Genomic DNA, 26,839 nt, shown 5'->3' with positions numbered 1-26,839 from the left:
GCCACAGCACTTACACCCTGGCCTAGGTCACTTTGGGATTGGTCCGAATCTTTTGGAAATGTATGACCTCCGGTCCTGCTAGGCTGTCCCCTGGGGAATAGGAAGATGAGGTAGAGGCCAGGTTGGCAAGTGAGCGGCTGAGGACAGGGATCCCCCTGTCTGAGAAGGACCTGCTCCATTTGGCCCTTGATCCACATAGCATTACCCTGTTTCAGTGTCCAGCCATGAAAACTCTCTGTGTGAGCAGTTAGGAGACGGACACTCTAAATTATTACAAAGTCCAAGCCAATATTTTACGGTTCACAAGGTGATTCAACGAATCTGGCTAAATGCTGGCCCGGTATGGTTCTTGCCCTTACCTTGTTCTCAGACTGAGCCCTGTCCCTTCCTGGCCACCAGGCCACATCTGAGTTCTGCTCTGTTCTGATTTGTTTTTGTATTAAATTTCTCTATTTTTAATTGACGTGCAATAACATATTTCTGGGACACGGTGTAATGTTTTGATACATATGCACTTGTGTAAGGATTACATTTGAGTAATTAGAATCTCCATCAGCTCAGACTCCACTTCTTTGTGGTGACATCCTGAGCTCTCTGTCATTCCTCTCCTCAGGTTGCCTAGGATGAGGGAGATGGTAACCCGAGCAGGCTCTGGAGGGGTGTCTGTCCCCGGAGAGGGGCCCCACACCTCACCTCCACCTCGGTTCTGATCAGCCTCAGTTTCAGGACAAGAGTCCACAATCGGAAACCCCCAGAGCCCTTCTCCTGCCCCCTGTCCACATCGCCACCTGAAATGGTGCAGAGGAGCTATGTTATCTGGCCATGCCTCAGCCGGCCAATCCTGTGACGCTTACTCGGCACCTTGCTTGCTCTCTGGTTTCAGTTCCTGGTCTGTCCCAGGGAGCAAGACCCACGCTCCCACAGAGCCCCTTGTGCTTGAAGAGGCAGCATGGGGCAGGGGGGACTGGACAGGGGTCAGGAAGGTGCAGGGGACTGCAGCCGCTGGGCCTCCTGCTCTTCAACAAATGGGACTAAAAAGACCGTCGTCCAGCACAGAGTAGATGCTGATGGCCTTGAGTTGGGCCTCTGCGGTGGGGCCTGTGAAAGCAGGTCTGTTCCCATCTCTAAGCCTCCTCCTTCTTCAAAGGAAAATTACCATAGAGATGAAGGGGCCGATGCGTCAGATCTGCCTCAGCACATTAGCTTTCATCTTAGCCTGAGCCCTGGGCGTGCACGCAGGTGGTGTATCTCAGGTAGCTGTCCTGGGGACCAGGCATGGGGGAGGGGACATGCTGGCAGGAGTGTCCTGAGCTGATCATCACCTGCTCCTGCTGGGACACCTCCCCCAGCCCCAACCCCAGAGCAGCGTAGGGTGGACCTCAGAACTGTCCACCCAAGGGACGGAGTTTGAGGACATCAATCCACAGCTCCCGTCCTGCCCTCCGCTGCTCAAGGTCATGGGTGGGTATTCATCCCTCCCCTCCCAGGTGCAGGGACCTACAGAGCAGCTCTGCCTGGGGCACCTACCCAGTGCCAGGAGCAAACAGCAAAAAGCAAAAAATAATTGGTGCAGCTGAACTGCAGTCGGCACAGGTGACACCTGCGCAGAGCTGGCTGCTGGGGCAGCGAGCTGGATAAGCCGCCCGAGGTTGCATGCGACTCGTCCCCTGCTGTTGGTGTTAGTGGCCCTCAGGTGAGGGAATGCTTCTGGAAACGATTTTCAGGTGACAGAGGTCACATGAATGATCACCATTCCCCCTCCAAGATCCCCTTAGTCACCACGGGCCCTGGAGGTTCCATTACGGAGGCTCACGTCAGACGCCAGGACCCCTGAAATGGCTCCTGGGGTGATAACGCACCCTAGTTTTAGTACTGAAAGTGCTTTGAGTCCTTGGGGTTGGTCACCCGGGCTGGATATGGGGACCTAATCCCATGACCTTCGCAGAGGTCATGGAGGGAGAGGGGACAAGGAGCCTCACTCAGAGGCTATCAGGCAGCCCCCACACCCTCCCACCACCAGCTCCACCTTGCTCACCAGCTTCTGTGGCCCAGGGCGCCTGTGGTCAGCGGCTCAGACCCACCCGCACCTTTTCACTTAGAATCCGGTTTCTTTTTCTTTCTCTGAATGAGCCTTGCTGGTTCATTTGCAAGACATTTGGAGAATTCAGAAAGCACAGAAGAACATGAAGAGAAGGGGAGATCACTCCTTGACCATCACCCAGAAGGAATCACCGGACAGTCTGGGAAATCTCCTTCTAACGTTCCCTAAGCCCTTACCAGAAGTGGCTCACGGGGACGTGGCGGGAAGGAAACAACTCTGTGTCTCCTCTGCACAGAGCACTCGAAGGACCTCAGAGCAGGTGCAGCCCCTCTGGCCCCCTCCTGGGCTTTGTAGATGAGGACATAGAACTTTGCCTGGGCCAGGAACTAAGGAAGTCTTCTCCCGAGGTCCACCATCTCTGGGAACACAAGCCGAAACCTCTGGGCATCTCGGTTTGCTCGCAGTGTGGCCAGTCTGGGGTCTCAAAATTAACCACCCTAAGTACCAGTAGGTAACTCAGCGAGTGGGCAGTGGATTAGAAATGGCTTTCTCTCCCACTTCTTGCATCAATCGTTAATTTTCTCCCTATCAATGCCCTCGGCCAGCTAACAACTAAATTCAACAGGGATAAATGTGAAGTTACGGCGAAACACCACATTCCACAAAAACAGCTTAGGAGAGGTAAGATAATTTGTGAAAAGCTCTCAGGAAACTGGGACAATGGTAATGACAGATCCCATTCACAGAAGCATGAGGTCCAGAGAAGAGGAGAGGGCCACCCGGCTGTACTCCTGGGCTTTTCCGACCTACCTTGAGTGTTGGGTTTGGTGATAGGTGCTGTGCTTCAGGGCACCAAGAGTTTCCTAAGAGACCCAGGGGAAGGAGCAAAGGTGAAGAAGTCTTTGGGGATCATCAGTAAAAGAAATAGTTGAAGACATTGGACCTAAGAGGACATTCAGGGGCAATATCTCAAATTCTTGGCTCCAGGTACAGGGAGGAATCTCTTTCAGTGTGTGTGAGGCCAAAGACAACTCCTGCTTCACAGCCCCGCCCTTCTTCAGACTGGAACGGGTGGTGGTGCTGGGGTCTGGCTTCCTGCCTGTTGATAAGGGCAGGCCCACCTTGATCCAGCGAGGACCTCACCTTACCCTGGATTCATCTGCAAGACCTGTTTCCAAATAAGTTACTGCTACAGTTTGGATGTGGAATGTGCCTCAAAAGCCCGTGTATTAAAGGCTTGGTCACTAGCAACAGGGCTGAAGGACAATAGAGGGGAGCATCCAAACTGTAAGCCAAAATAAACCTTTCCACCTTACAAGTTATTTATGTGAGAGTATTATGTCAGGTATTATGTCACAGTGATGGAAAACTGACCAACACAGGACCTTCCCAGATAGTAGGGTTAGTAGTCCAGCTTTATCTCCTGGGAGGACACAGTTCGAACCCCAAAACCCATTTCTTTAATCTGCTGAAGAGAGATCGGTGTAAGAAAGAAGGGAGAGGGGAAGGAAGAAAGGAAAGGAAGTGGGTTCAGTGGAAGAGCTACTGCAGAGTGCATGCATTCAATCTCCCTCTGAGCATAATTCCGCACACACGCCAAGGGATCCATGGAAATGACCGTTTTTATGACATCGTTGAATTGATGCATTCATAACTATGGATAGTTATGCAGCCACTAAAAAGAATGTATTTAGAAATGAGTTCATACTGCCGGTGTGCAGCTCAGAGGTAAAGAGCTCAAGGCTCTGGGTTCCATCTCAGCCCTGAAAAAAAAAAATGAAAAAGTTAATATGTTGTATTGGACTGTGTGATTTCTATTTACAATTTCTATCAAATATAAAATAACACCCTAGATGTAGAGCGAAAGTTGAAATCTGGAGAAAGTTTTATGCCCCCTTATTCCTGTGCTATTACCTTTTAGGGTTTTTAGCCACTTGGGGATTGAAACTGAAATTTTAAACTGGAGCAATGTTTGTAATTATTATAAAATGAAAAAAAGCAGGTTGCAGATTGAAATGTATAGCATGATTACATTTTTAAAATAGGGGGACAGCTGGAGATATAGCTAAGTGGGTAGAGCGCCTGCCTTGCATGCACAAGGCCCTGGGTTCAATCCCCAGCACTGCAGCCTTTCCAAAAACCCATTTGGCAGTTTCTCATAAAACTAAATGTCTTTGTTGTATGACCCAGCAATTATGCTCCTGGGCATTTATCCCAGAGATGAAGATTTATATTCACGCAGAAACCTGTACATGGGTGTTCACAGCCACATTGTTATTAATAGCTGGAATTAGCAGGTTTCCTTCAGCGGGTGAAGGATTAAACAATGGCACAGCCATGCATGGGCTGTGCTTGGCAGTAAAAGGAACAAATTGTTGACGTGACAGCTTGGATGCATCCCGAGAGAGTCGTGCTGAGCGGAAACCACCAAAGCCTGAAGGTGATGTGCACCACCAATCCCTGAAGGTGATGTGCTGTGTGGTTCCAACTGTAGAACGTTCTCAAGATGACAGAACCATTGAAATGGAGAGGACAGTGGCTGCCTTGGGTGGAGGAGGGGCGGTGGCAGGAGGAGGTGGGCGTGGCCAGGGCAGTAGGAGGGGCCCTTTGGGGATTAGACCATTCTGCATCTTGACTGTATCAGTGCCACTCTCCTGGATGTGAGGTTGTACTAAAGTTTTGTAACAAGTTATCATTGGGGGAAACTGAGTCAAGGGGACTGGATATTTTCATATATTTCTTAAAACTGTATGTCAATCTACCATGATCAAAAAACAGGATTTAATTTTTTTTTTTAAATAGGGCCTGAGGCCTAGCACAGGGGCATATGCTAGTAAATCCAATGACTCAGGAGACTGAGGCAGGAGGATCACAAGTGGCTGAGGTCAGCCTCACCTAAGCAACTTAGCCACTTAGCAAGTCACTTAGCAAGACCCTGTCTCAAACAATAAAAAGGGCTGGGGTTGTGGCTTAGTGGTAAGTACCAAAAATATGAGGCCTAGGGGTGTAGGTGGTAGAGTATGGGCGTAGTGTGGGCAAGGCTTTGGGTTCAACCCCCAACTTTCTCCCCAAAAGGGGGAGACCCACACGGTGTGTACGTGTGTGGGTGTGCACACAAAGGATGCTGTGGGAAGACAGACAGCAAACCCAACAGGTTTTCTGCTGGAGAACAAATCTGCACAGAGAGATCATTTACTTATTTTTCAACCTCTTATTTACTTGTTCCAACAAGAAGGTGTGACTTGGAGATTTTGTTCAGACCCATGAAGTGAAATAAAGAAATAAAGTGTAGGGAGAGGGAACGGCAGAGAGCCAGCCCCGCCTGCACCACCCATATCTGTGGAAAGTGCTCCTCTGGGTCTCCTTGAACGTTTCCGAATCTACAGTGTGAGAGGCAGGAGTGAGTGGGGTGTGCACAGCCCACTCTGGGTTCTGTGACCCCACCTACCACCGGTCATCCTGGACCTGCCAGCCCAGGTGCTCTGTCCTTGTGAAAAGCAAAGACATTAGACCGGAGGATCGGAACCTCTGGTTTGGCAGCAATAAACTTCCCCTGAGCATCCCCAGGGGCTCTGAAGTATCATCCTGGTGCCTTGAGGGATAACCTCATGTGACTCTCTGAGGTCCCTAGGGCATGGGAGTGTGGTTACCCCCATGTACAGATGAGGAGACTGAGGGGGGACTGCGTTCATACTGGGTCCTGCAGAGTATGCTGTCGGCATGTATGTCACTCAGGGCGTCACCTCGGAGACCCTCACTCTGTCTCCACCCTCCTGGCCCTTGAGCCCAGGAGCCTTCCAGAAATAGTCTTGCTTCTGAGCCTCTCAGCTCTTCAGAGGCAGCTGAAAGAGCCTGGTGGAGGGAGGGCTTGAGGGGGGCAGCTAGCGACCCGCTCGTGGGTATCAGGTGGGAGAACAGTGTGCACCCAGGCTATTAGGGATAGAGAATAGAGAGACAGATGTGTGTCTGCCACTGACCCTGCTTCCAAGACTGTGCTCCTAACTGGCTGTGAGGTCAACCTGGCTGCAGGAGGCCAGCAGGACACTTGGCAGCAGCCATGGAAAAAGAGCAGGGCCCCAGTTGGAAGCAGCCCCAGGCAGGCCCACAGGTGCCCGGAGGAGCTCCTTGCTGGGCACTCGCAGGCTGACCCGGGAAGGGCGGGCACAGGCAGGTGCCCACTGCCTATGGAACCCTGTGTGTCCCCCTCTCATCCAGTTCTATAGTGGGCACTCCCAGGCTGCTGGGCTGCAGGGGACTAGGAGAGTTGGACATATGATCCTGGAAAGTAAGACTGGCCTGTCCTCTTACAGTTACTAAACCCAGGAGTCCTGCCTGCAACCCTGTGAAGGCCACTTCTCAGAGTGGGAAGGAGAAGACCAGGCGGGAGATGGTCTCAGGCCTCCCACAAGTTTGTCTTGCACCATGTTCTCTGTCTCCAGTCTCATTGAGTAAGGGGACTGCAACTGAACTATGAACAGATGCGGTGTGCACACTGTGTGGTGGTCGAAAGAGAGGGAAGGACACAGACAGACAGACCCTGCCCCAACCTCGGCCTGTGCCAGGCTGGCTGCTCTGTCTGGAAGGCCCTCTCCACCCCATTCCCCAGGAGCAACTTCTTTGCCGATTTTCAAGCTGTGGTTCTTGAGTGCCCTTGGGTACAGGGATCTCACATGCTGCCTGCCCAGGACAGTCCCTCATGGCACCTCTGGTCCCAGCAGTTATGGATAGTGAGTCTTTCCCTCTCACAGGGGGTCCAGGCTTGGACCATAAAGAATATGGTCACCTTTTAGGTGCCCCCCAAAAGCTGTGTGAGGCAATGCAAAAAATTCAGAGGTTCAATGACCGGATTAGGAGAGCCTCAACCTTAACCTGATCCACTTGGATGGATTAACTGGTGCTAGCTGCAGGCAGGTGGAGGAAGTGGGTCGCAGGGGTCAGGTCTTTGGGGTTTATATTTTGTCCCTGGTGAGCAGAGCTCTCTTGGCTTCTTGCTCATCATGTCCTGAGCCGCTTTCCTCCTTCCACACTCTTCTGCCATGACGTTCTAGCTCATCTTGAGCCCAGAACAAGAGAGTCTGCTGTTTACGGACTGAGACCTGGAAACCATGAGCGCCAAATAAACCTTTCCTCCTCTAATTGCTTTTGTCGGGTCTTTTGGTCCACAGCAATGAAAAAGCTGGATAAAGCAGGGTCCCTGCCCCACGGTGTGGTGGTTCTCTGTGGTTGTTTCTGAGGCCCCTGGGGGTCACCGAGGCAGACCCCTCCCCGCCCGTCCCCGCCGGGCCTGCTCGGGGCTCTGCGCACAGACTGTGACCTCCGAGTGACGGACACCGCACAACACTGACGGTGTGGTCCTCTCCTTCCCTGCAGGGATCTACAAAGGGCACTGCTTCCGGATCAATCACTTCCCCGAGGACAATGATTACGACCATGACAGCTCCGAGTACCTCCTTCGTGAGTGTCAAGAATCCTTGGCTTCCCCTGTTGGGGGGGGGCAGGGGGTGCGGGGGAGGGGGCGCAGGGGCCCGGGTGGCGGCTGGAGGCCGGTGGACACCTGGCGGGGCACGGGGGCTCTTCTCTGGAAACCGTGGACGCTCCCTTCCACTGCATGGTGACCTCAGAGGACGGAGTTTTGTGCAGCGAGGCCAGAGCGGGCTGGGTATCTCGGTGCAGGGCTGGGCTGGGGGCCAGTGTCCTGGGGAGACTGAGGGAGCAGAGGGGCGTGGCCGGCTTCAGGGAAGCTGATTGGCTGGAGCCGAGACTGGCACCGGGAAGGTTAAAGACGCAGGCGCTGCCCAGGGGCTGCTTCCCTGCGGGGTGCCCACTCCCCTGCTATCCCTGATCTGTTCTAGAAAAATCAGACTGAGGGCATACCACCACAGCTTCACGGGGCTCCAGGCAGCCTGAGGGAGGGGAGAAGGGCAGGGCAGATCTGGAGGAGCTGGGTTGAAGTCCTTTCTGCCCCAAAGACCCAAGCCACGCCTCAGCCCCTGGGCTGTCCCCAGATCCCCTGCCCCTGCCCCACCTGGGCTCCTGTGGCTGTGTGGGGCCCACACTGGAGCCCTGCACCCTGAGTCCAGAGCTCATCCCTGGGCCTGTGAGTACCCACTGGAGGAAAGAGGAGCCACAGAGGAGCCCGGGAATGGAGTAGCAGCATCTCCAGGCCGCTTTCCCTTTCACCTTGTCCAGAGTCTGGAAGAGCGCACAGGCAGCACCCCGGGGCCCGGGCCCAGCTTCGTCTATGGAGAATCAATACCAGTGCCCTCAGAGGGAACATAGTTCACTCTGCACCTGTTTATGGATTTTTTTTTTTCCCTAAAAGAAGGGGTTTGGATTCTGAGTCATCTAGTGAAATAGAACAGTGTGCGGTTCCCATGGAGCCGAGGCCGTGTCAGATTGCTCCAGCCAGGCCCAGGACCTGAAATGATTTGGTCAAAGCTCTGCCCCCATTCCTCCTCCCTCATTTTCTCCTTCTCCTCCTCCTCTTCCTGCCTGACCTCTGATTCTGGGAAAATGAATTCCCATAGGGCTGCCAAGGATAATTGTGGAGGTTGCACACTGCACAACTCAAGGATTGTCATTTGCCTATATATGGTATGAATGACATCCTTCAGATTCTGCAGTGTAGGATGGAGAAGAATAAAGCAAGAGCCTGAGGGGCAAACAAAGAAGGGGCCGGACCAGCTTTAGTTGCTGGAGTCCTTGAATTCCCCCAGCACTGTCCTGTGGAGGGCCCAAGGACTTGGAACGCCCAGAGTCACTTGCCCACAGCAACTAAAGGTCACTTGGAAAGGGAGTGTGCACCGTGGGGAGAGCAGCCAGGTTCCGTAAAAAGCCCGGGAGAGCCATGGAGGGTGGACTTCCAGCCTGTGTTCTTCAGCTGCTGGCAGAGCTGGGGTTGGAGGGCAGGGCTGACTTCCTGACGAGGAGGTGTGCTTCCACTCAGTGGCCTCAGACAGGGACTTTGGCCTGTCTGAAAGCTGAGCTCTGATTGTGCCTTTGATTGTCCTCTACCTCCCAAGTGCAGATGAGCTTGGGGCCAGAGCAGAGGGTAACTTCCTGAGCTAGGCCATGGTTTTCCAGTATTTAGCCTCTGGGCTCTCTCCCAGGTCTCCTGCACAGGGAGAAGCCCAGGCGAGAGGTCTCCAGGGACTGAGGTTTGCAGCAGATGAGGAGGTTTCATGAGAATTCATTTCCTTACTCATTAAACAGAAAGCTATGTGGGTCTGCTATGTGCCGGGCCCTATGACAACCACCTGGGATCCAGCAGCCGGGAAGCAGAGCCCTGGTCCCTGGTGCCGGCATGCACCATGGTGGGCTGCCTGCTCAGCTCTCCAGGTGTGGACCTGGGAGGCCCCAAGGCCATGCTGTGCACACACAACCTTGAACCATTCAGGAGGACGTCAACCCTGAGCCACCCATTCTGAAGCCAGGCTGGCGTTCTGGGTTGTCATGGGGCTCCTGATTGCCTCTGAGCTCTTGCAGTGCCCCTACTAGTATGCACCTCCATCACCCAGGATCTGAGGGAGTCGCCACCCCACAACCTTCCACGGGCCCGACTAGCTCCAGGGTCCCTCCATCTGGGCCTGGGCCTGGCACCCCGTCTAGGTTTGGCATTCCTGGTTTGGTGGGCTCCCTTCTCCCCAGCCCCTCTGACCTGTCTGCTGAACGAGGACTTGGGGGAAGGATGGTGACTCTGATTCTCTGGCCAGCACAGCTCAGAGGCACGTTTCAGAAAGACACAGGAAACCTCCCGAGCCTGCAGCGTCGCCAAGAAGGCACAGGCAACAGGGAGGAGGGGGCCGGAGAGAAGAGCTTCATTTAAGGCCCCAGACAATCTCTCGTCTGTGAAGCAGGGCACACACTGGTGTCTATACAGAAAGGAGACAAAAGGGGCCTTCAGAGCCTGAAAGACCCCAAGCCCATCAGCTGGCTCAGGAGGGGCGTCTGCCCGCATTCCCTGTCTCACTGTCCCCTGCTGGGGTCACCAAGCCCACGCCACCGGATTCTGCTGGGCTGGGAGACCAGCAGGCTCACAGGGGAGGCTGAGCCCTGGGATCCTCCTCAAGTCCCTCCTCCCTTCCTCTGACCCCCTCCCACCCCAGACACTAAGGGAGGGCCTGACGCCCCACGAGGGGCTGTGTGTTTTCCCACAGTAATCCCCTGAGGTGGGTCTCGGGAAGGAATGTACAAGCTACGTGGCTTAAGACAGAAAAAAATGGCTCTCGGGTGTGTTGTTCAGAAATCCAAACTCAAGGAGCTGGTGGGATCCTGACCCCTCTGCGGGCTCTGGAGGGCTCTCTCCCGGCCTCTTCCTGCTTCTGGTGGCATTCTTTGGCCATGTCACTCCACTCTCTGCCTGCTTTCTCCTCTGTGTCCCCTCTATGGATAAGAACCCATGTCTCCCCTGGTCAGAAGGATACTTGTCATTGGACCTGGGACCACCTCATCCATCCAGGATGATGTCATCTTGAGGCCCTTCATCACACCTGCAAAGAACTTTTTTCCAAATAAGATCCCATGCCCAGGTCCGGAGGTGAACAGGGTGTGGATGTGTTTGGGGGCCACACTTCAACCCCTACCGATTGGCATCACTTCTCTCTTCTATGTGACCATGGACTCGGGTGGTCACCTAAGCTACCTGCCCTGGGTGCCCCGCTTGTCCGTGGCAGAACAAGGTCAGGAATGCAGTTCAGCTGCACAGCTCACAGCAGCTCTGTGCACCTAGCAGCCTCTTCTGTGAGCTTCCAAGGGGGCGGGGCAGGGGGGTGACAACAGTGAAGAAGGTGAAGAGTCACTTAGGAAGCACAGAATGTGACGCTCCCTGTGCTGAGCACTCACACATACAAAACCAACCACAGAACCTTGGTCCCAGACAGGGCCCCCCTTGACCTTGGTTTCCCCTTCTCAGGTGTTAGCCGACCACAGTTCAAAAACACGAAAGGAGAAAATCCCAGAAAATAAAAAATCCATGATAAGTAATTTTTATTACAGTAGATTGTTATAGTTGTCTTATTATTAGCTGCTAATCTCTTACTGACCCTAATTTGTAAATTGGACTTTATCACAGGCATGGATGTATAGGAAAACCAAGGCCGACTCTTGCCATGGGTCCAAGTACATAGAAGGTTCATACTATCCACAGTTTCAGGCTTCAAAATGCACCCCCTGGGGTGGCTGCTCACTGAACTATGTGTCAGGGGTGGGGAAATTGAGTTTCTGAAGAGGTGAAGTGACATGGCCAAGGCCACACAGCCAGTAGGTCACAGAGACCCACCTAATGTGCCAAAGCCTGTGGTCTCCAGCCACCAACGAGCGCAGCCTCTTGTGGACACAGGGCCCCAGGCTCCCAGTGGCCCCATGGAGACCATGTCCAAGAAAGCTCTGTGGGGACTTAGATCCGCTGGAGGCTTGGTAGCCATGAGGTGTTATAGAAACACGATGCAGTCCAAGGTTTTGGTGGCTGCTACTGTGACCTCTCCAGTGTCGCTGGGGGACCCTGCTCCCTCCTGGCTGATGGGTGTGGCCCACACCCCAGGGAGGCTGAGCACGTGGGCAGATGTGACTCTGGGTCATATAGTGTCTGGGAGAGCGAACAGCCAGCCTGGGGCCAGCTCTGGCCTTGGTCCAGCTGTCCTGGCCACCCCCTATGCCTCCTGACCCAATGAGTCCAGGTCCTGATGGGATCTTCAAATCCTGGGGGAAGGACCTCCAGCCGCAGGGGTCCTGGGAGGCGCCCATGTCCGTGGCCAGCGGGGCGGCTGACCTCACTGCCCTCTCTGTCTCATCCCTCCCTGGCCAGGCATCGTGCGAGCCTCCAGCGTGTTCCCCATCCTCAGCACCATCCTGCTCCTGCTGGGAGGGCTCTGCATCGGCGCTGGCAGGATCTACAGCCGCAGGAACAACATCGTGCTCAGTGCTGGCATCCTCTTTGTGGCTGCAGGTGAGCCCCCACCCAGGCCGCCCACTGGGGCCAGCGCTGCTGGGGGGAGCTGGGCATACGTGGTCTGTATTGCCAGGAGTGGGCATCCTGGTGGCAGGGGGGACCGTAAGTTAACTTTGAAAGCCCAGGTGTGCCAGGGCCAGGGAGCAATTGCTTAACACGGTCTTTGTGGGGGGGGGGGGACAAAATTGTTTTGGAGCTAGTAGAGGTGGTGGGCCCCCAATGCCACTGCACTGTGCCCTTCTGAAGGGTCATTTTATGTGGTGTGATTTTTCACTTCATCTAAAAAGAAAGTCGGGTGTGCAATGTGCCTCCAAGACAGAGAGACGGGGGCTTTTCAAGCCTCTGAGGAGTCAGGGATGGGGAAGGCACCGGGTAAGTCATGGGAAACCAAGACCTAAAGGCGTCGGCCAGGTAAAGACAGGGCGAGGGCCCAGAATGGACATGAGTATAATAGACATTTACTCAGCATGGACATCATATTAGTGGGTAAGTGATCCAGAGATGACCGGAGCCCAGAGCAGGGTGTGCTCAGGTTGTGTGCAAGCTCGGGCTGTTTACGTGATGAACTTGAACTTGCAGATCTGTCATCTTCTGAGGGTCCTGAAACTAATCTCTCCCAGATACCCAGGGATGACTGTACTTAGAACAATTAGCTACCAGAATGAAGAAAGGCGTCTCCAGGAGGGGAATGACCAGAGCCCCTCCTCCGGCCACCTGTCCCCTGTCCTGTCGCTGCAGCCGAGGGTCTGATCTCTGCCTCTGTCCCTACCCGGTCCCCGCCTCTGCTTCTCTTTCAGGCCTCAGCAACATTATAGGCATCATCGTCTACATTTCCAGCAACACGGGCGACCCCAGTGACAAGCGGGACGAAGACAGGAAGAACCACTACAACTACGGCTGGTCCTTCTACTTCGGGGCCCTGTCCTTCATCGTGGCCGAAACCGTGGGCGTCCTGGCTGTAAACATTTACATTGAGAAAAATAAAGAGCTGAGGTTCAAGACCAAACGGGAATTCCTCAAGGCCTCTTCCTCGTCCCCTTATGCCAGGATGCCGAGCTACCGGTACCGGCGACGGCGCTCCCGGTCCAGCTCCAGGTCCACCGAGGCCTCGCCCTCCAGGGACGCATCTCCCGTGGGCCTCAAGATCGCCGGGGCCATCCCCATGGGCGAGCTGTCCATGTACACGCTGTCTAGGGAGCCCCTCAAGGTGACCACGGCGGCCAGCTACAGCCCCGACCAGGACGCCGGCTTCCTCCAGGTGCACGACTTCTTCGAGCAGGACCTGAAGGAGGGCTTCCACGTCAGCATGCTGAGCCGGCGGACAACCCCCGTGTGAGTGGCCCACCCCTCCTCTCCTCTCAGCACCGGCCTCTCCCCGGATCGGCTGCCTGGGTCACACAGGAGGGCACGGGATGCTCCAGGTGGACAGACGGACAATGAACTGAAGCCACCCGCAACCCTCCCTGGTCTCAGGAGGTGTCGTGGGCTGGTGTCCAGTGGAAGAAGCCGGAGCCTAGAGCCGGGGCTGGGGAAGGTGGAAGGTGGACTGTATCCCAGGACGGGTGTTCGGCTGCCCCCCGGGGTTCCTGATCTCCCAGGAGGCCCAAGAGCTCTCCTGAGCTGCACAGGAAAATAAAATTGAGCCATTATCTCCTCTTGGAAACAAATCTTGCCAGAAGAATGGAATTTTAGGGCCTTCCTTCCTGCCTGGGCCCCAGGCCCTGGGCCGCCAGAGGCTTCTCAGGCACAAGGGGCCTCTGCACTCTCATCAGCTGCTTTTGAACCAGAAGTCCCTGTGTCTTTGAGCCAGAAACCAGGATGCTGAAGCTCCCTCCCTCCCTCTCTGTCTCTCTCTCCCTCTTTCTCTCTCCGGCACTCTGTTGTTGAAAACAGTCATTCTGAAGAGCAAGCTCTATAGCCAACTGGTGCTTCAGCCTCGTGCTGTCCTGGGGCCGATTTCCCTCCTCCAGAGGAGACCAAGGCTTGGGGAGGAGTGTGAGGCAAAGGTCAGGTCTGTTGATGACTTCCTGCCTGCTTCTGGAAGTTTCTGCCTTGCTCAGAATGGGCAGGACACACTGACTGTACTTGAGGGTCTGGAGGGATCCACAGATCAGAGTGGCCTCCTACTGGACACTCCCCACTGGTCTGAGGAGCAATTCTGTCCCCTGAGCTGTAGGGGGTTGCTGGGGGATGGCACAGACCCCCCAGCCCACTGCCCCCAAATGGCATTTGGCAACAGAAGCCCGAACATCTGTGTAAGAAAGAGAGACCAGAGGGCGAATAGCAACCAAAACAAATGAAAATAAATACATAAACCAGAAGACGTGTATCCATTTCCTAGCTGGTCACCAATCATGGTCTGCTCAGTCGGTACCAGGAGAGCAAGTTCTGTTCATTTCCTCATCTTCAAAAGTAGCAGCAACATGTCCCCCAACTCTTCCTATTGTAATTTATTCTGCCACCAGTGGAAAGGACACAGTGCAGGAGTTTGACGGAAGGGGCTGATCTGGGCCTTTCTTCCACCCTCAGAGAGAGAAATCTCAGCATTGTGTGTCTGAGGAAGGGGGTTCTGTGGTTCGCAGTATTTCCTAACATTTCTGCCCCACTCCTGCAGCAAGCCGAGGAAGCAGGGGTGTGTCCAGGTTCGGAAGAGCCCCCTGGAACGTGGAACTCACCCCCTTTTCTATAAACCGTGTGCTTTCTAAAGAGAAATCGTTTCTTACTTTTTGAAACTTCTTAATCCGATCTTGAACAGTCACCTGTGATCCCGGTAGCTGTTGCTCTCGGAAGTGACCGAACCAATTCTTACCTCAGCCACCTGCTCACGGAACCCCTGGGCAACTCCGCCCTCCACCTGGGTCCACCAGGCCTCGTGACAACCTGCGTCCTTCCCTGCCCGCCCCTGGCCCCCAGGAAAGGACATCACACCCCCCCCGCCCCCCGGCTCCTGCGTGCGGGTGAGCTGAGAGCGAGGCCTGCCAGGTCCCCTTTGTGCTTGCTCAAAACCCTTTCCTCCCGGCCAGGATGGCTCTGTACGGTGACGTGTCCAAGCATGCACAGCAGTGAGCACCAGGGTCAGGGGCCGCCCGGGCCCTGCCTCCCTCCCCACCCAGCCCGCACCTTCCTCCACCACTTCACCACCATGCCACCGTCTCACCAGGCTGAAGGAGGCCTGTCCCCCAGCAGGACCCCAGGACTTGTCTTCTGTCTCCTCCAAAAGCAAGGTCGCCTTGCTGTTGCTGCCACACGAGCCACCCCCGACCGCTGCCCCAGAGCGTCCCAAGAGTGCTGCGCCCACTGAATCCTACCTCTTGCCCAGCCCCAGGCAGAGAACACAGGGCCCACGCTGGGGACCACGAGAGAGCAGACCGAAGGGGAAGAAGCCACCAGGAGGGACGCAGGGCAGGGGCACAGCGCCCCTAGAGGCTCCTGCCGTCACAGCCTCTCCACCCACTGCCTCCACTCCACCCAGGACCCTGGTCTCTGGCCGCCCTCCTGCTGCTGCAGCTCAGCCCAGGCAGTCTCGGACCTGGCCATCCCTGGGGGATGTGTGGCCTGAGCCCGCCTCCCTGCCCCCTCCCGCCCCAGCCCGCCCTCCTACGCTGTGTTTCCCCAGTTAAGCACCTGCCATCCCGTACCCACCACTGGTTTGGGGTTGTTAGTTCTGTCTTTTTTTTTTTAATTAAATAAAAACATTTTTAAAATGTTCTCTTCTTGATGCAGGGAGGTGTGGGAAGAGCCCCCCGAGTCTTTGTAGACACTTAGTGTCCCAGGTCCCCAAGACACTGGACCCTCCAAGAGAAGCGGGAGGCTGAGGGGGCAGCTGGAGGCTGCTGGCCAAGGCTGCCTTAGCTGGCTGCAGCCTGGCTCTCGGCCCCCTCCCCAGGATGTGGACTACCTCAGACTTCTGGGTGGTGCCATTGTGGTAACTTTCCACAGACAAGCTGGGAGATGGACAGTCCACCCTACAGTGTGCGGGGCATCTGGACAGCTGAGTGAGCCAGGCCTGTCCTTGGGAGCTGCAGGTGGGGGCTGGCAGACCAAGCCAGGCCACCAAGGCCCCATGTTACCTGGAGGGGTTCTGGGAGAGTCCACTAACCAGACTCCTTTCCCCTCCAAAGCGACTATAAGAGTGAGATGAGCCCAAGAACCCAAATATAAGCTCTGTGGCCAGAGAAAGTGGCTGGGATTGAGGACAAATGGGCTTCCTGCTGCTGTTGCCAGACCAAGCTACCTGATCCCAGGCTGGGCAGCCAGCTGCCACTTTCCCCAGCCCCGGGGACGAGTGACCTGGGGAATAGAGAAAGAGGTCACAGGGACCCCCTTGATCCAGGTGCTACTTGACATCCTGCACCGGCCCCAGCAACACCTAAACCACCAGGTTCACCCCAGGGGTGTGCCATGGGTGGATGACAGGGTTCCCCTCCTCAGGGGCATGAGAGAGGGTAATCCGTGCCCTTCCCCAGGTATGGCCCACTGCAGCCCAGGGACCTTTACATCCAATCCCAGCTCCCCTTCTTGCAGGTCTGTGACCTTGAGTCGTCTTCCTGGGAGCCACAGCTTTGCTGCTCCTCCTGAAACCAAGGGGACAAAACTCTTGAGTCTCTTCCAAGAGAACTTTGTTCCCACGAAGACCTTTCATACCCTGGTCCCAGAGAAGGGAACCGAGAAGGGAGGCTGAGACCCAATGTCCTACACCCTGCCCTTGAGCCTGCAGAGACCGCTCCCTGCGTTTCTGGACTGGCTTTTTCATCCTCTTTGCTTTTGCCTGAGAGGCACCTGGGAACGAGGGTGTGCTGAGCCTCCAGGCCCCAGGGCCAGGGGAGCTCAGATCTTTGCCAGGTCCCACCCACTGACCCCCCAAGCTGCAGGCTGATTGTGCCACCAGCCTGGAGCCAAGGCTGCCTGGAGTTGGCACTTGGTGCTAGAACCTCTCTGTCCCCTGTTTATTCTTAGCACTGAGGAAACTCTGGCTCAGCACAAGCCTCACAGCCATCCCAGGTGAACTCCCATGCCAGTCTGCATCTGGTGACTTGCTCCCACCTCCCGTTGACACGAGATCATGTGTTGAGTGCAGCAGAAATCTCCAGCTCCTTCACTCGCAGAGTTAGGCCCACAAGAACTGACACGTGCTAGTCCCTAACAAAGAGGCCACTCGGAGCCCCTCCCGCTCAAAAGCCCCTGTTCCATCCTCACTTGTGTTGCTTAGACTGGCCACGTCGTCAACGATCCCCAAATGGACACTGGGCAATAGAAGTTCCTTTCTCACTCTTAGAAAGTCCACTGGCTGGAGCAGGAGAGGTGGTCCACTCCACACCATCATGCAGAGATTTAGAGGCCATGCTGTGGGGGTCACCCTGGGCGTGGACACCCATCTCCATGCAGACGGAGGGCAGCTACAGTGGATGATCTCAGGGGTGGAGGTACGGTGGGAGATTCTAATGGACCAGGAAGTTGTGGCCCCACCCTCTGTCCACGCAGTCCTGGTCAGAACTCAATCACATGTCCATGTGTAAGAGCAAAGGGATGTGGGATAGGCAGTCCAGCCAGCAGGGAGAGGAAAACAGTTAGGGAAGAGCTGGCCAGTCTCAGGCCTCCCTCCTTGGCCTCCTCCCCCCAAACTGTTGGGCAGTACCCACTTAAAAGTGAGACCTTCACCAGGTATAGTGGCACAGGCTTGAAATCCAGCAACTCAGGAGGCTGAGACAGGAGGATTGCAAGTGTCAGGCCAGCCTCCACAATTGGGGGAGACCCTGTCTCAAAATAAAAAATAAAAATGGCTGGAGATGTGGCTCAGTGGTTGAGTACCCCTGGATTTCAACCCCTAGTATTGCAAAAAGAAGAAGAAAAAATAACGATACCTTAGTCTGGGACCACGTCACTCTCTGTATTCTGAGCCCTTTGGTGCAACTGGAACCTCCACACCACCCCCTCGAAATGATGTATTTCCAAATGTCTATAATGCTGAAGCTGAGTGCCCCACACCAGCCCAATTATATAGTGAGGAAAAACAAGGCACAGAGAAGGGGGTCACTCGTGCACGGTCACCGAGCAGGCTGTTGGTGATTGCCTCTGGACTGTGCAGCTGTTAGGACAACTCATCCGTTTTCCCAGCATGCCTTTTCCCAGCCATGTGTTTAGATTTTTGCCTTTTCCTCTTCACTCTTGAGCCTCCAGTTTCAGAAATAGAAGTCGGGGGTTGAAGAAGAAAGCGGGAAAATGGCCGGTCAGGAGTGAAGCGAAGCCTTGAATGCTGATGGAATTCAACAAGCCTGGCCCGGCTTGACACCGGGACTCAACGGCTCAGTGGTGTCTTCCCACAGCCGCCAGCTGCAGCGGGGTGGCCGAGGGCCAGAGAGATGGCGATCGAGCCCCAGCTCCTCCTCCCCTGTTCCCCAGGGCCGCCGTGGACAAGTTCCCCAGCCTCTCTCAGCCCTGTTCCCTCTAAGGTACCACCTCCCCCCAAGGAGTGTTAGGACAAGGACGTATACTTGGAAACATTCATAAATACCCGGCACGGTCACTGAGTGAGCCTTCAAGAGGGTTTGTTGATAGCACTCCAGGAGTTTCCCACAATGGATTGTTCTAGAACAGCCTGTGGAGGGGGTGCCTGGGGCCACTGGTCTTTGGTTTAGGAGAAACCCACATCCCAACTGTGTGGCTGCCCCTGGGCCAGTCTTCCCGCTGCCAGTTTCTTCTCCAGCTGATGTCCATTTATTCCTGCCACTGGTATCTCCTGCTGGGGACTGGTGGCTGAGGTACCTCATAGCTGCCGCTTTCTTTGCAGGCCCTGGGAGCCCCCCACCCCCACCCCACTGGAGTGTTCTTAGTCTCACAAAGTTGAGGATGAGCTGTAGGAGCCCAGTCCTGACCCGCTCCCAGGGACCCTAAGTGAGACTGCACCCAGAGGTGCCCTGGGTCCCAGGTGTGCAGCCGCCTGAGCTGGTGCCCAGGGAGGAAGGGGGAGGGAAGGAGGGAGGCAGGGAGTTCAGAGCGCCAAGTCACACGACTCCGCTCCCTGCACCAGTGCCCAATATAGAACCTGCTGCCCAGCCCCAGTGACTGGACAGGGGAGGAAAGGAGAAGGGTGGCTCTGGGGCCTTGGAATTCAGAGGAGAGATGAGGCAGAGACTCCTGATACGGATATTTTTAAACTTACAGCTTTGGACAAAATTACAGAACAAACAGGAAAACAGAAGTCCATAGTCGACCACCAGCCCCCACCCTGTGCCTACCAGCAAGGGAAGGGCTGGTGGACCTCTATCCTGACCTTTGTCCCCCGAGAAGCATTTTAGAGGACACAGTAACACTTATGAGACACTCAGGACCCAAATTGTTTATTGCAAATTAAGCTGCAGTAGCCAGGTTCATTAAAAAAATAATAACAATATATATGCTTTTCTAATTCAAAGATTGATACATTTTACACACACCCTCCAAAATACAAAAAAGTTCAAGCACTAGGGGTCAAAGTTCCACTACTCACTAGATGAGCGCAGTCAACAATTCACAAATTGGAAGGGGGCACTATGGCTTAAGACCCTCCACCAGAGGCTCCATGGCCGGGGGCTGGAATCCCCTGGAGACCCATTTACTCACACACTTGGCAGCAGAGGCTGGCAAACTCAGCGCCTCCACATGGCCTCCGTGTGGCCTGAGCCCTGGTGCCTGGGTCCCAGTGTCCTGAGATGAGAGAAAGATGGCAGTCTCCGAAGTCCCGGGAACCCACTGTGCTTCAGGTAATGAAAAGCCTGCTCGAGTTCAAGGGGAGAGAAAGTGACTTCAACTCTTGGGGAGTGACTAGGTTCTAGAAGGAGACATGGGAAGGGAAATGTGGCTGTGGTCATTTTTCAGCCTGCCCACAGGTCTCTCTGCTACCCTCCCTGGCTCTGGGCTCCTTCTGCACCAGCCAACCCTCCCTCCCGTCCTCCAGCTCTGCTGAGCCTTCTTCCTGCATCTTTGACTCTCTCCACCTCCTGGGATAAACGATCCCATGCGCCCCCCTGAGGACACTGCTCCCTCCGCCCTGTTCTGCAAAGGTCCCCCAACAGGTTCCCAATAGAGCACCCCCAGCAGCCCAGCCCCTCACTCAGTGCCAGGAGTTCCCCACTAGCAAAGGAGAGGGGGCTCTGAAGAAGCTCAGGGGGTGCCGAGGAAGCCTAGAGCAGATAAGCTTGAGATGGATCCTCTCAAACTCACAGATTCCAACAAAACTGGCAGCACAAGTCCTGTATGAGAGCCGGCAATGAACTCACATCCTTGGACTTGGACTTGCAGAAGACAGGTGTTGGAGCCTCTGGGGAGGAGTCTTCTCGGGGGTCCTGAAGGCCTTCCCAGCTCTGTCATTGCTCCCAACTCCTCCTTGACCCCTTCTATTTAATTAAATCGCTGCCTTGGGCTCACTGTGGTCTACAGGCATATCCTACATTGTAGAAATTCAGTGTCTGAACCTGAACCCATCTGCTTAAATCCGCTGGACTCCTCTAGACTGTCTCGTCCTTATCAGTAGCCTCATGTCCACCCAGGTCTCTGTCTGCCACCCTCACCCCTTCCTCCCACACCAAGTCTCCCACCAAATCCCTTTGGGACCACCGCCTGTGGGTCTCTCACACAGATCCCTTCCTGCTTAGTCCCCACCACCAGCCCTGCCTTGGTCTGGGCGCTCGGTGCCTGCAAAGGCCCCTTGTTATCTCAGCCCGCCCCCCTCATCCCTCACTGCTTTAGTGCTGACCCAGTAGATGTAGACAGGATGCCCAGTATGAAGCTCCTGGTGTCTTGGGAAACAGACGCACTCCATTTTCCCGTGTGGTTGATGGAGCCCTGTGGGGTCTGGTCCCAGCTGGCTTACTTCCCGCACCCCACCCCCCTGCTTCCTCTCCCCTCTGATCCCCGTTCCTCAAACCCGCCCGGACCTAACCACATATAAATGGTCTGGGCCCCTTTTTTCCCTGCCTTAACCCCTGTTCATCCTCCATGTCATCCGCGAGCTCCCTCCTGGCCCACCCCCTCCAGCATGGCCACCACACAGTGGTGAGTCAGGGGTACCCAGGACCACCCTCAAGTTGTCTTAATGATTCATTCGAAGGACTCACAGAACCCAGAGAAGCTGTTATGATTCCAGTTCTGTCTACTACAGTGAAAGGACAAGATTCAAATCAGCGAAGGGAAAGGGTACCTAGAGCAGGGTCCAGGAGAGCCCAGGGGAGCTGGCAGCTGTCCTCCCCAGCAAAGTCCAAGCTTGATTCTGCAGGCAATGACGTGTGACAACACCTGAAGAACCAACCGCCCACCAGGAAAACTCATCTGAGATGAGACTTTGTGTTCGGGGTTTTTAACCGAGGGTCATAACCTAGGAACAGAGTGCCTCGTGAATGGCCTTAGCTACTCAGTCTCCGGACTCCCATCCCAGAAGTGAAGCTGTGTGGCATGGGCCAGGGTCCTCCCCACAAATCCCACTGTTCACATAAGCAGTGGGACTTGGTATGGCCCAAGTCCCAGCTATGGAAAAACACTTGTATCAGGCAGCATGTTCCCAGGGCTTAAAAATTGTCACCTAGACCAAAAAGAAGAAGAGAAAGAGGAAGGAGTTATTACCTAGCGCCAGTTCTTTCTTAGAAATGTGCAGGGTTTGGACGACCCAGGCCTGCTGGGTTAATGCTTTACTGACCACCTGTGTCCCCAGCCTGCTTCCTGCTCCCCTCTCTCAGAGCTGCTATCACAGTGGAAGGATTATGTCCAGTTCTTCCACGGGACTGTGGGCTCCTCAAGGACAGACCTGGTGTCTTCCTCATGTTCTTAGCCCTCAGAGGATCAGTCAATGTTTGTTGAGTGAATGACTCCATCCATCAATGACAGTGACAGTCGTAAAGTAGTTTTTCCCTAACTCCATCACTACCTCTTCTGCAGGATTCAGCACTGTTGTCAAATCCCCCCACAATCATTCCCAGAGGAATGGTAATGAGGAAGATGGCCAACGAGGATTTCCAAGGGCTCATCAGATGATCATTCTCTTGGCTGGGGAGTAATCACTGCGATCCTTTCATTCTGGCCTGCTCAATGACGAGCTGTCTCCTATTGCTGCGCAGGTCAGAGGCACCACACAGTGCACACCCTGCCCCCCAAAGGGCTTCTGGTGAGGGTGTGCACATCACCGCCTCCATGTATGCGTCCGGTGTATGCACATACATTATTGCATTTAATTCTTGCCCTAGCCCACAAGGTTCTGTGAGCTCTGTGAGCAAGGACACAGGCTCAGAGAGGTGACCCATCTCTCATAAGGCACACAGTCAGTCCACAGCAAAGCTGGGCTACAACTAGCCCTTCCAGAAGCATGTACACATTCCCAGCAGCCCTAAGCTCCACACACCCGTCTCTTCATTGTGCAGGCTAGATTTTGGCCACATCCTAGGCGTGTCCTGTACAATTGTTTACTGCATCTTTTTCTTTAAATTGATGCTTTTTTTTTCTCCCTTCCCCTGAAGAAATACTGTTAAAGACATCATAGTTTTGATACTTCTGGTCCACATTAGGGACCCTGGTCCTTGTGCTGTCCTCCCCAGGGGCTTACGGGATGAACTTTGTGAACAGGCCTCCCAAGGGCTCTGTGGAAGTAGCAGCAGCACAGAAGCGTCACCAGGGCCCTGTGTCCTGCCTGGAGCTTTGCCCACCACTCTCGGCTCAGGGAGTTCTGTCCTGGGAGGCCCCAGCCCCTCCTCAGACAGGCTTGGTTTGATGGCTTTTCAAGGGCCAGGAGTCCTGGGGAGGATCTCACCCATTTGGCCCCGGCAGGACCCGAGCCCTGGCTGCCTGTGTGGGCTGGAAGGCTCAGGGGGGGTGTGAGAGAAACAGGGAGGAGGTGCCACTGTGGGGAGGGCAATCAGAAAAGACTTCCAGGAAACATGGAAGCTGGGAGAGGTGTTGTACAGGAGGGATTGGGGCACATGAATAGGAGGAGGACATCTCAGTGGTCGTGAGCTGGAGAGGAGCCCCCCCAAACTTCCTGAGTCCAGTGATTTCATCCCATTTCCTCTTGGTCAATCGAAGGGCCTTGTGTTTTATTAGGTATGCATTTTCCCTCTAGCTGCTCCCCTGCCTCTGCCTGCCTCTGGAGCAGGAGCTCTGGGAAGGGCACTGGGGGAGGAGCAGGTGACACACAGACCTGGGTCCCTCTGGGCTGAGGTTTGAAGGATGCAACTGAGGATCAGGAGCCTGATGCCACAGGGGACCTAATTTAAGGAGCTGGGAGGGAGAGGAAGTGGTCAGGAGATTAGGACAGTGGGTGGGGCCTTGCTTGTTGATGGTGTTTTAAGGTGAAACCCTCAGAGCCACTCCTTCTTCTCCGAATTAAGCCTGAGTTCAAAATCAGATCAGCATGTGACCAAAGAGAGTGTGTCGGGGGCTCTTGCCCCCGGGGTTTAGAATAAATCCCACTTCTGAGAGACGATGCTTTTCTTCTCCTAGTTCTGTTCTGGTCCTTCTTAGGAGAAGAGCAGCCTTTTAGGACAAATGAAAACCGATTCACCTTGCCTGAGCTGAGTGTGGCCCATCCACTTTGAAGACTGTGGGAATGTCAGATCTCAGGAGCAACTTCCTTTTGAACTTGACCTCCTCCTCCTAAGACATTCCTCAGCACCTAAAGGCGTATTACCCATTAGTCCAGGGGGTCCCAGATAGGCCCCTGCTGCCACTTCTTAGGTTACTGTGATCTTAAACACATGGAAATGTCTCTTGGGTCACGTGACAGAGTATTGTGAGATCCCATCTCCTTCCTTTAGTTTATCTGTTCATCCATCTATCCATCCATCTATTCATCCAACAGTCATTCAATAAGCATTTATGAAGACTCTACCCTAGGTTGCGACCTGGGCTGGGCCCTTGAGGGGATCTAGAACAGAGATATAGCAAAGTCTCAGTGTCCTTGCCTTCCAAAAGCTTATCACCCATCAGGGAAAAAACCATCTGTAGTCTATAAATAGCTACAATAATCATAACAGCCTTCTGGGATCGATTGCTTGCTGTCTTAATCAGGCTGCCATAACAAAGCACCAGACTGTGTGCCTTCAACCACAGAAATGTCTTCTCTCCTGGACTTGGAGGCTGGCAATCTGAGATCAAGGTGCCAGCATGGTCGGGTTCTGGTGGGGGGCTCTCCAGACAGCCTCCTCACTGTGTGCTTATGTGGAGAGACTGAGGCAGCTCTGTGGTCTCTTCTGAAAACTCCCCCTCCATGACCTCATCTAAACCGATTACCTCCCAAGGCTTCCTCTCCAGATACTAGCAGGGTGAGGGCCAGGACTTGGACATGTGGATTTCAAGGGACACAGTTCGATCCATAGCATCTATCTTGGGCTAAGCTGCTAAAACGCATCATCTCTAATCCTCCCACCAGCTCCCTCCAGGCCCATTGCCCTCATTTTACAAAGGAGGAAAGGGCAGCTGAGAGAGCTTCTGGACCTGCTGGAAGCCACACAGCTGGAGACCAGCCAGCAGGGTTTGATCCTGGGCCTGGCTCCATCCCAGCCAGCTTCTGCCCACTCACCCGCTGCCTCGCTAAGACGCTCTCCTGCCTGATGTCCTGGAAAGTGGAGCATCTGAGCGGAGCATGAGGAGGTGTCCCTGCCCGGGCTCCCAGCAGATGCGGGTGGCCATGGCCACTGACACCCTTCCTGGTCCAGCAAGGCTTGGGGTGTCGGGGAGGGCAGACAGACAGCTTGACAGTGGCCCCGGTGACAGAAAAGCTCTGCTTGAAGAGATCTAGTGAACAGGGAGGCGAAGGAGGCCGGCCTGCCATCGCCAGAGCTTCGGGCCAAGTGGTGCGAGGCACACAAAGACGACTTCAAAGGAAGAGGCCACCGATCTTTAATGCTTCCACTCACGCTGGGCTGAGGACTTGGCACGCACCCGCCCCCCGCCCCCCCACCGAGGCAAAGCGCGGCACAAGTTGCTCCACGCTGCCCTCTCGCAGAGGCCGGGCTTCTTTGATGAGACCATGAAGTCACGGCAGCCGACGTCAAGTGAGCACCAGGAGCCGTGCATTTCCCAAGACCTCCGGAGGCAGCACAAGACAGCCCCAGCTGCCCTCCTTACCAGGAAAGGCATTTGCATTTCTTCAAATGACCCCACGCTTACTCACGATGCTATCATTAAACAGCTTCTTTCTCCATGTTCTGTCTTTATACACCGGAAACGTCTGGCTCCCCAGCTGCTGCTGTCCTGGGGTGCATGGCGTGCAGTGGGTAAGCCGAGGTGACCAGCATCCCGAGAGCGCAGTTCCTGAGAGTTCTCCATGGAGAGGAGCCACCTGCGTGGAGCCAGAGGGCCCCTCTGAGCTGAGCAGGGCGTGGCAGGTGTCAGTGGGTCACTGGGCATTCAGGCGACTGTGGTGGACTAGCCCTACAGGAAACACAGGGGAGGGGCCGGGGGGAAGGGGAGCAAAGATGAGACCATTTTTTGAGAGAAGTTCTTAGAGATCATAATCTGAGTTTTGACACTGGCTGTACCATTTCCTGGCTGTGTGAATTGGGACAAGTTACTTCATGTCTCTGAGCCAGTGTCCTTATCTAAAAATGGGAGCGATCGTTGTTCTCACCCCATGGATTAGTGGGAAGATCAACTTTGATGACATGAGAAGCCTCAGCAGAGTGCCTGGTAGAGAGGAAGCACCCGTTAGTGTTAATGTTCTGCGACTCCAAGAATGTCTCTCCACGCACTAGGAGAGTCTTTCTGTGAGCCTGTCAACCTGAGGCCAGGATTCTGAAGTTTGAGGCCCTGCCCAACTCAGGCTCTCTTCCTGGTCATGCATCAGCCTCTTCGATACACCCAACAATGCCTGAGCAGAGACAGAAGAGAGAGCAGAACCCAGGAGGCACGTAGGAGCTGAGGGCCAGCCCAGGGAGAGGAGGTGGGGCAGAACCTTGGGACAAGGGTCCCTAATCCTCTTCTGTTCTCTGCTGTGAATGTGCACCCACTGGCCACAAATCAACCTACTGCCCTTTTTTTTTTTTTTTTTTTTTTAAATAAACGCTTTCTTTGTACATGAAGGCATAAATGGATCATCTTTATTTTCCACTTATAAAAGGCAAAACTAAGGACAGTGCCCTGGCACACAGCTGCAGCCCCATGCAGCCAGGCTCTGTGTCTTGGGTGGGGTCTCTCTTCACTCCGGAGGGCAGTTTGCAAGCTTCAGAAAACTGTTGAACACTTACCCCAAACAGAGCTCTTCTTCTGGACCCAGGAGTGGAGAAGAGGGTTGAAAAGGAAATAATGTGACCACAGTGGGGTGAGAGCTGGGGAAGGCCAGGCCCAGGAGCCAGCCGAATCTTCCTGCAGCATGGGGGACTATGTGGGCCTGTGGCTAAAGTGCTTGCCTGGGAGGTGGCCTCTGAGATGACCCTAGGCAGATTCCTGGGTTCCCCAGATCCCCAGGATGAGGGCCCGCTCTCCCTGCCTTGGTGTCTGTCCTGCAGTGTGAGACCAGGAAGCCATGCCACCTGGGTCTCCCAGGGCCCTGCCCTTGCCAGGCTGTGCCTTGCAGCCTAGAGCCGGCAGATTTCACGCACCTGGTGGGCTGTCGCCTTCCCTGGGCCACTGCCTTGCGCCCCTTCCCCGTTCCACTCCACGGAGGTCTCAAGTCACCATCTAGAGCCTTCTCTCCTTGCCCCGCCCCAGGGTATTTCTGGCTTCCAGAGGGGAAGAGGGCCCTGAAACCCGAGCAGAAACCATCCCCGGTGACACACCCAGGGAGCAGCATTAATAGAAGCCTTCCTCAGGCCCCTGACACGTCTGGGCAGCTGCTCAGCCCTGTCCAGCGTCCCTCAGCCCCAAGGCCAGCCCACTCTGGCTCAGTCAGGCAC

General features: G+C 54.8%; 1 protein-coding gene and 1 long non-coding RNA gene across 5 annotated transcripts in view; one reads left to right on the top strand and one right to left on the bottom strand.

Moving 5' to 3' along the window:
• CACNG4 (calcium voltage-gated channel auxiliary subunit gamma 4) overlaps positions 1-14,858 on the top strand; it is a 53,839-nt gene extending 38,981 nt beyond the window's left edge. Inside the window, exons 2-4 of the mRNA XM_081271738.1 lie at positions 7,412-7,495; positions 11,844-11,984; positions 12,785-14,858. Of these exons, the coding sequence (XP_081127864.1) occupies positions 7,412-7,495; positions 11,844-11,984; positions 12,785-13,323 (764 nt within the window). The 3' untranslated portion in view covers positions 13,324-14,858. The remainder of the gene's footprint in view (positions 1-7,411; positions 7,496-11,843; positions 11,985-12,784) is intronic.
• A 4,475-nt stretch (positions 14,859-19,333) lies between these two features.
• Positions 19,334-26,730, bottom strand: LOC308636443. 4 transcript variants are annotated; one of them, XR_014019411.1, is made up of 5 exons: positions 26,546-26,730; positions 25,120-25,379; positions 21,163-21,336; positions 20,187-20,409; positions 19,334-19,738 (listed from the first exon to the last, which is right to left on the bottom strand). It is a non-coding gene; the product is annotated as an uncharacterized lncRNA (long non-coding RNA). The 4 variants fall into 4 exon arrangements; XR_014019412.1 differs by having other exon boundaries at positions 19,334-19,670; XR_014019413.1 differs by having other exon boundaries at positions 20,243-20,409.
• Between the last annotated feature and the right edge of the window lie 109 nt (positions 26,731-26,839).

The sequence above is a fragment of the Spermophilus citellus genome (genome assembly GCF_964194105.1).
Source record: "Spermophilus citellus genome assembly, chromosome: 17".
NCBI lineage: Eukaryota > Metazoa > Chordata > Mammalia > Rodentia > Sciuridae > Spermophilus > Spermophilus citellus.
This window is presented reverse-complemented; position numbering and strand designations above follow the sequence as displayed.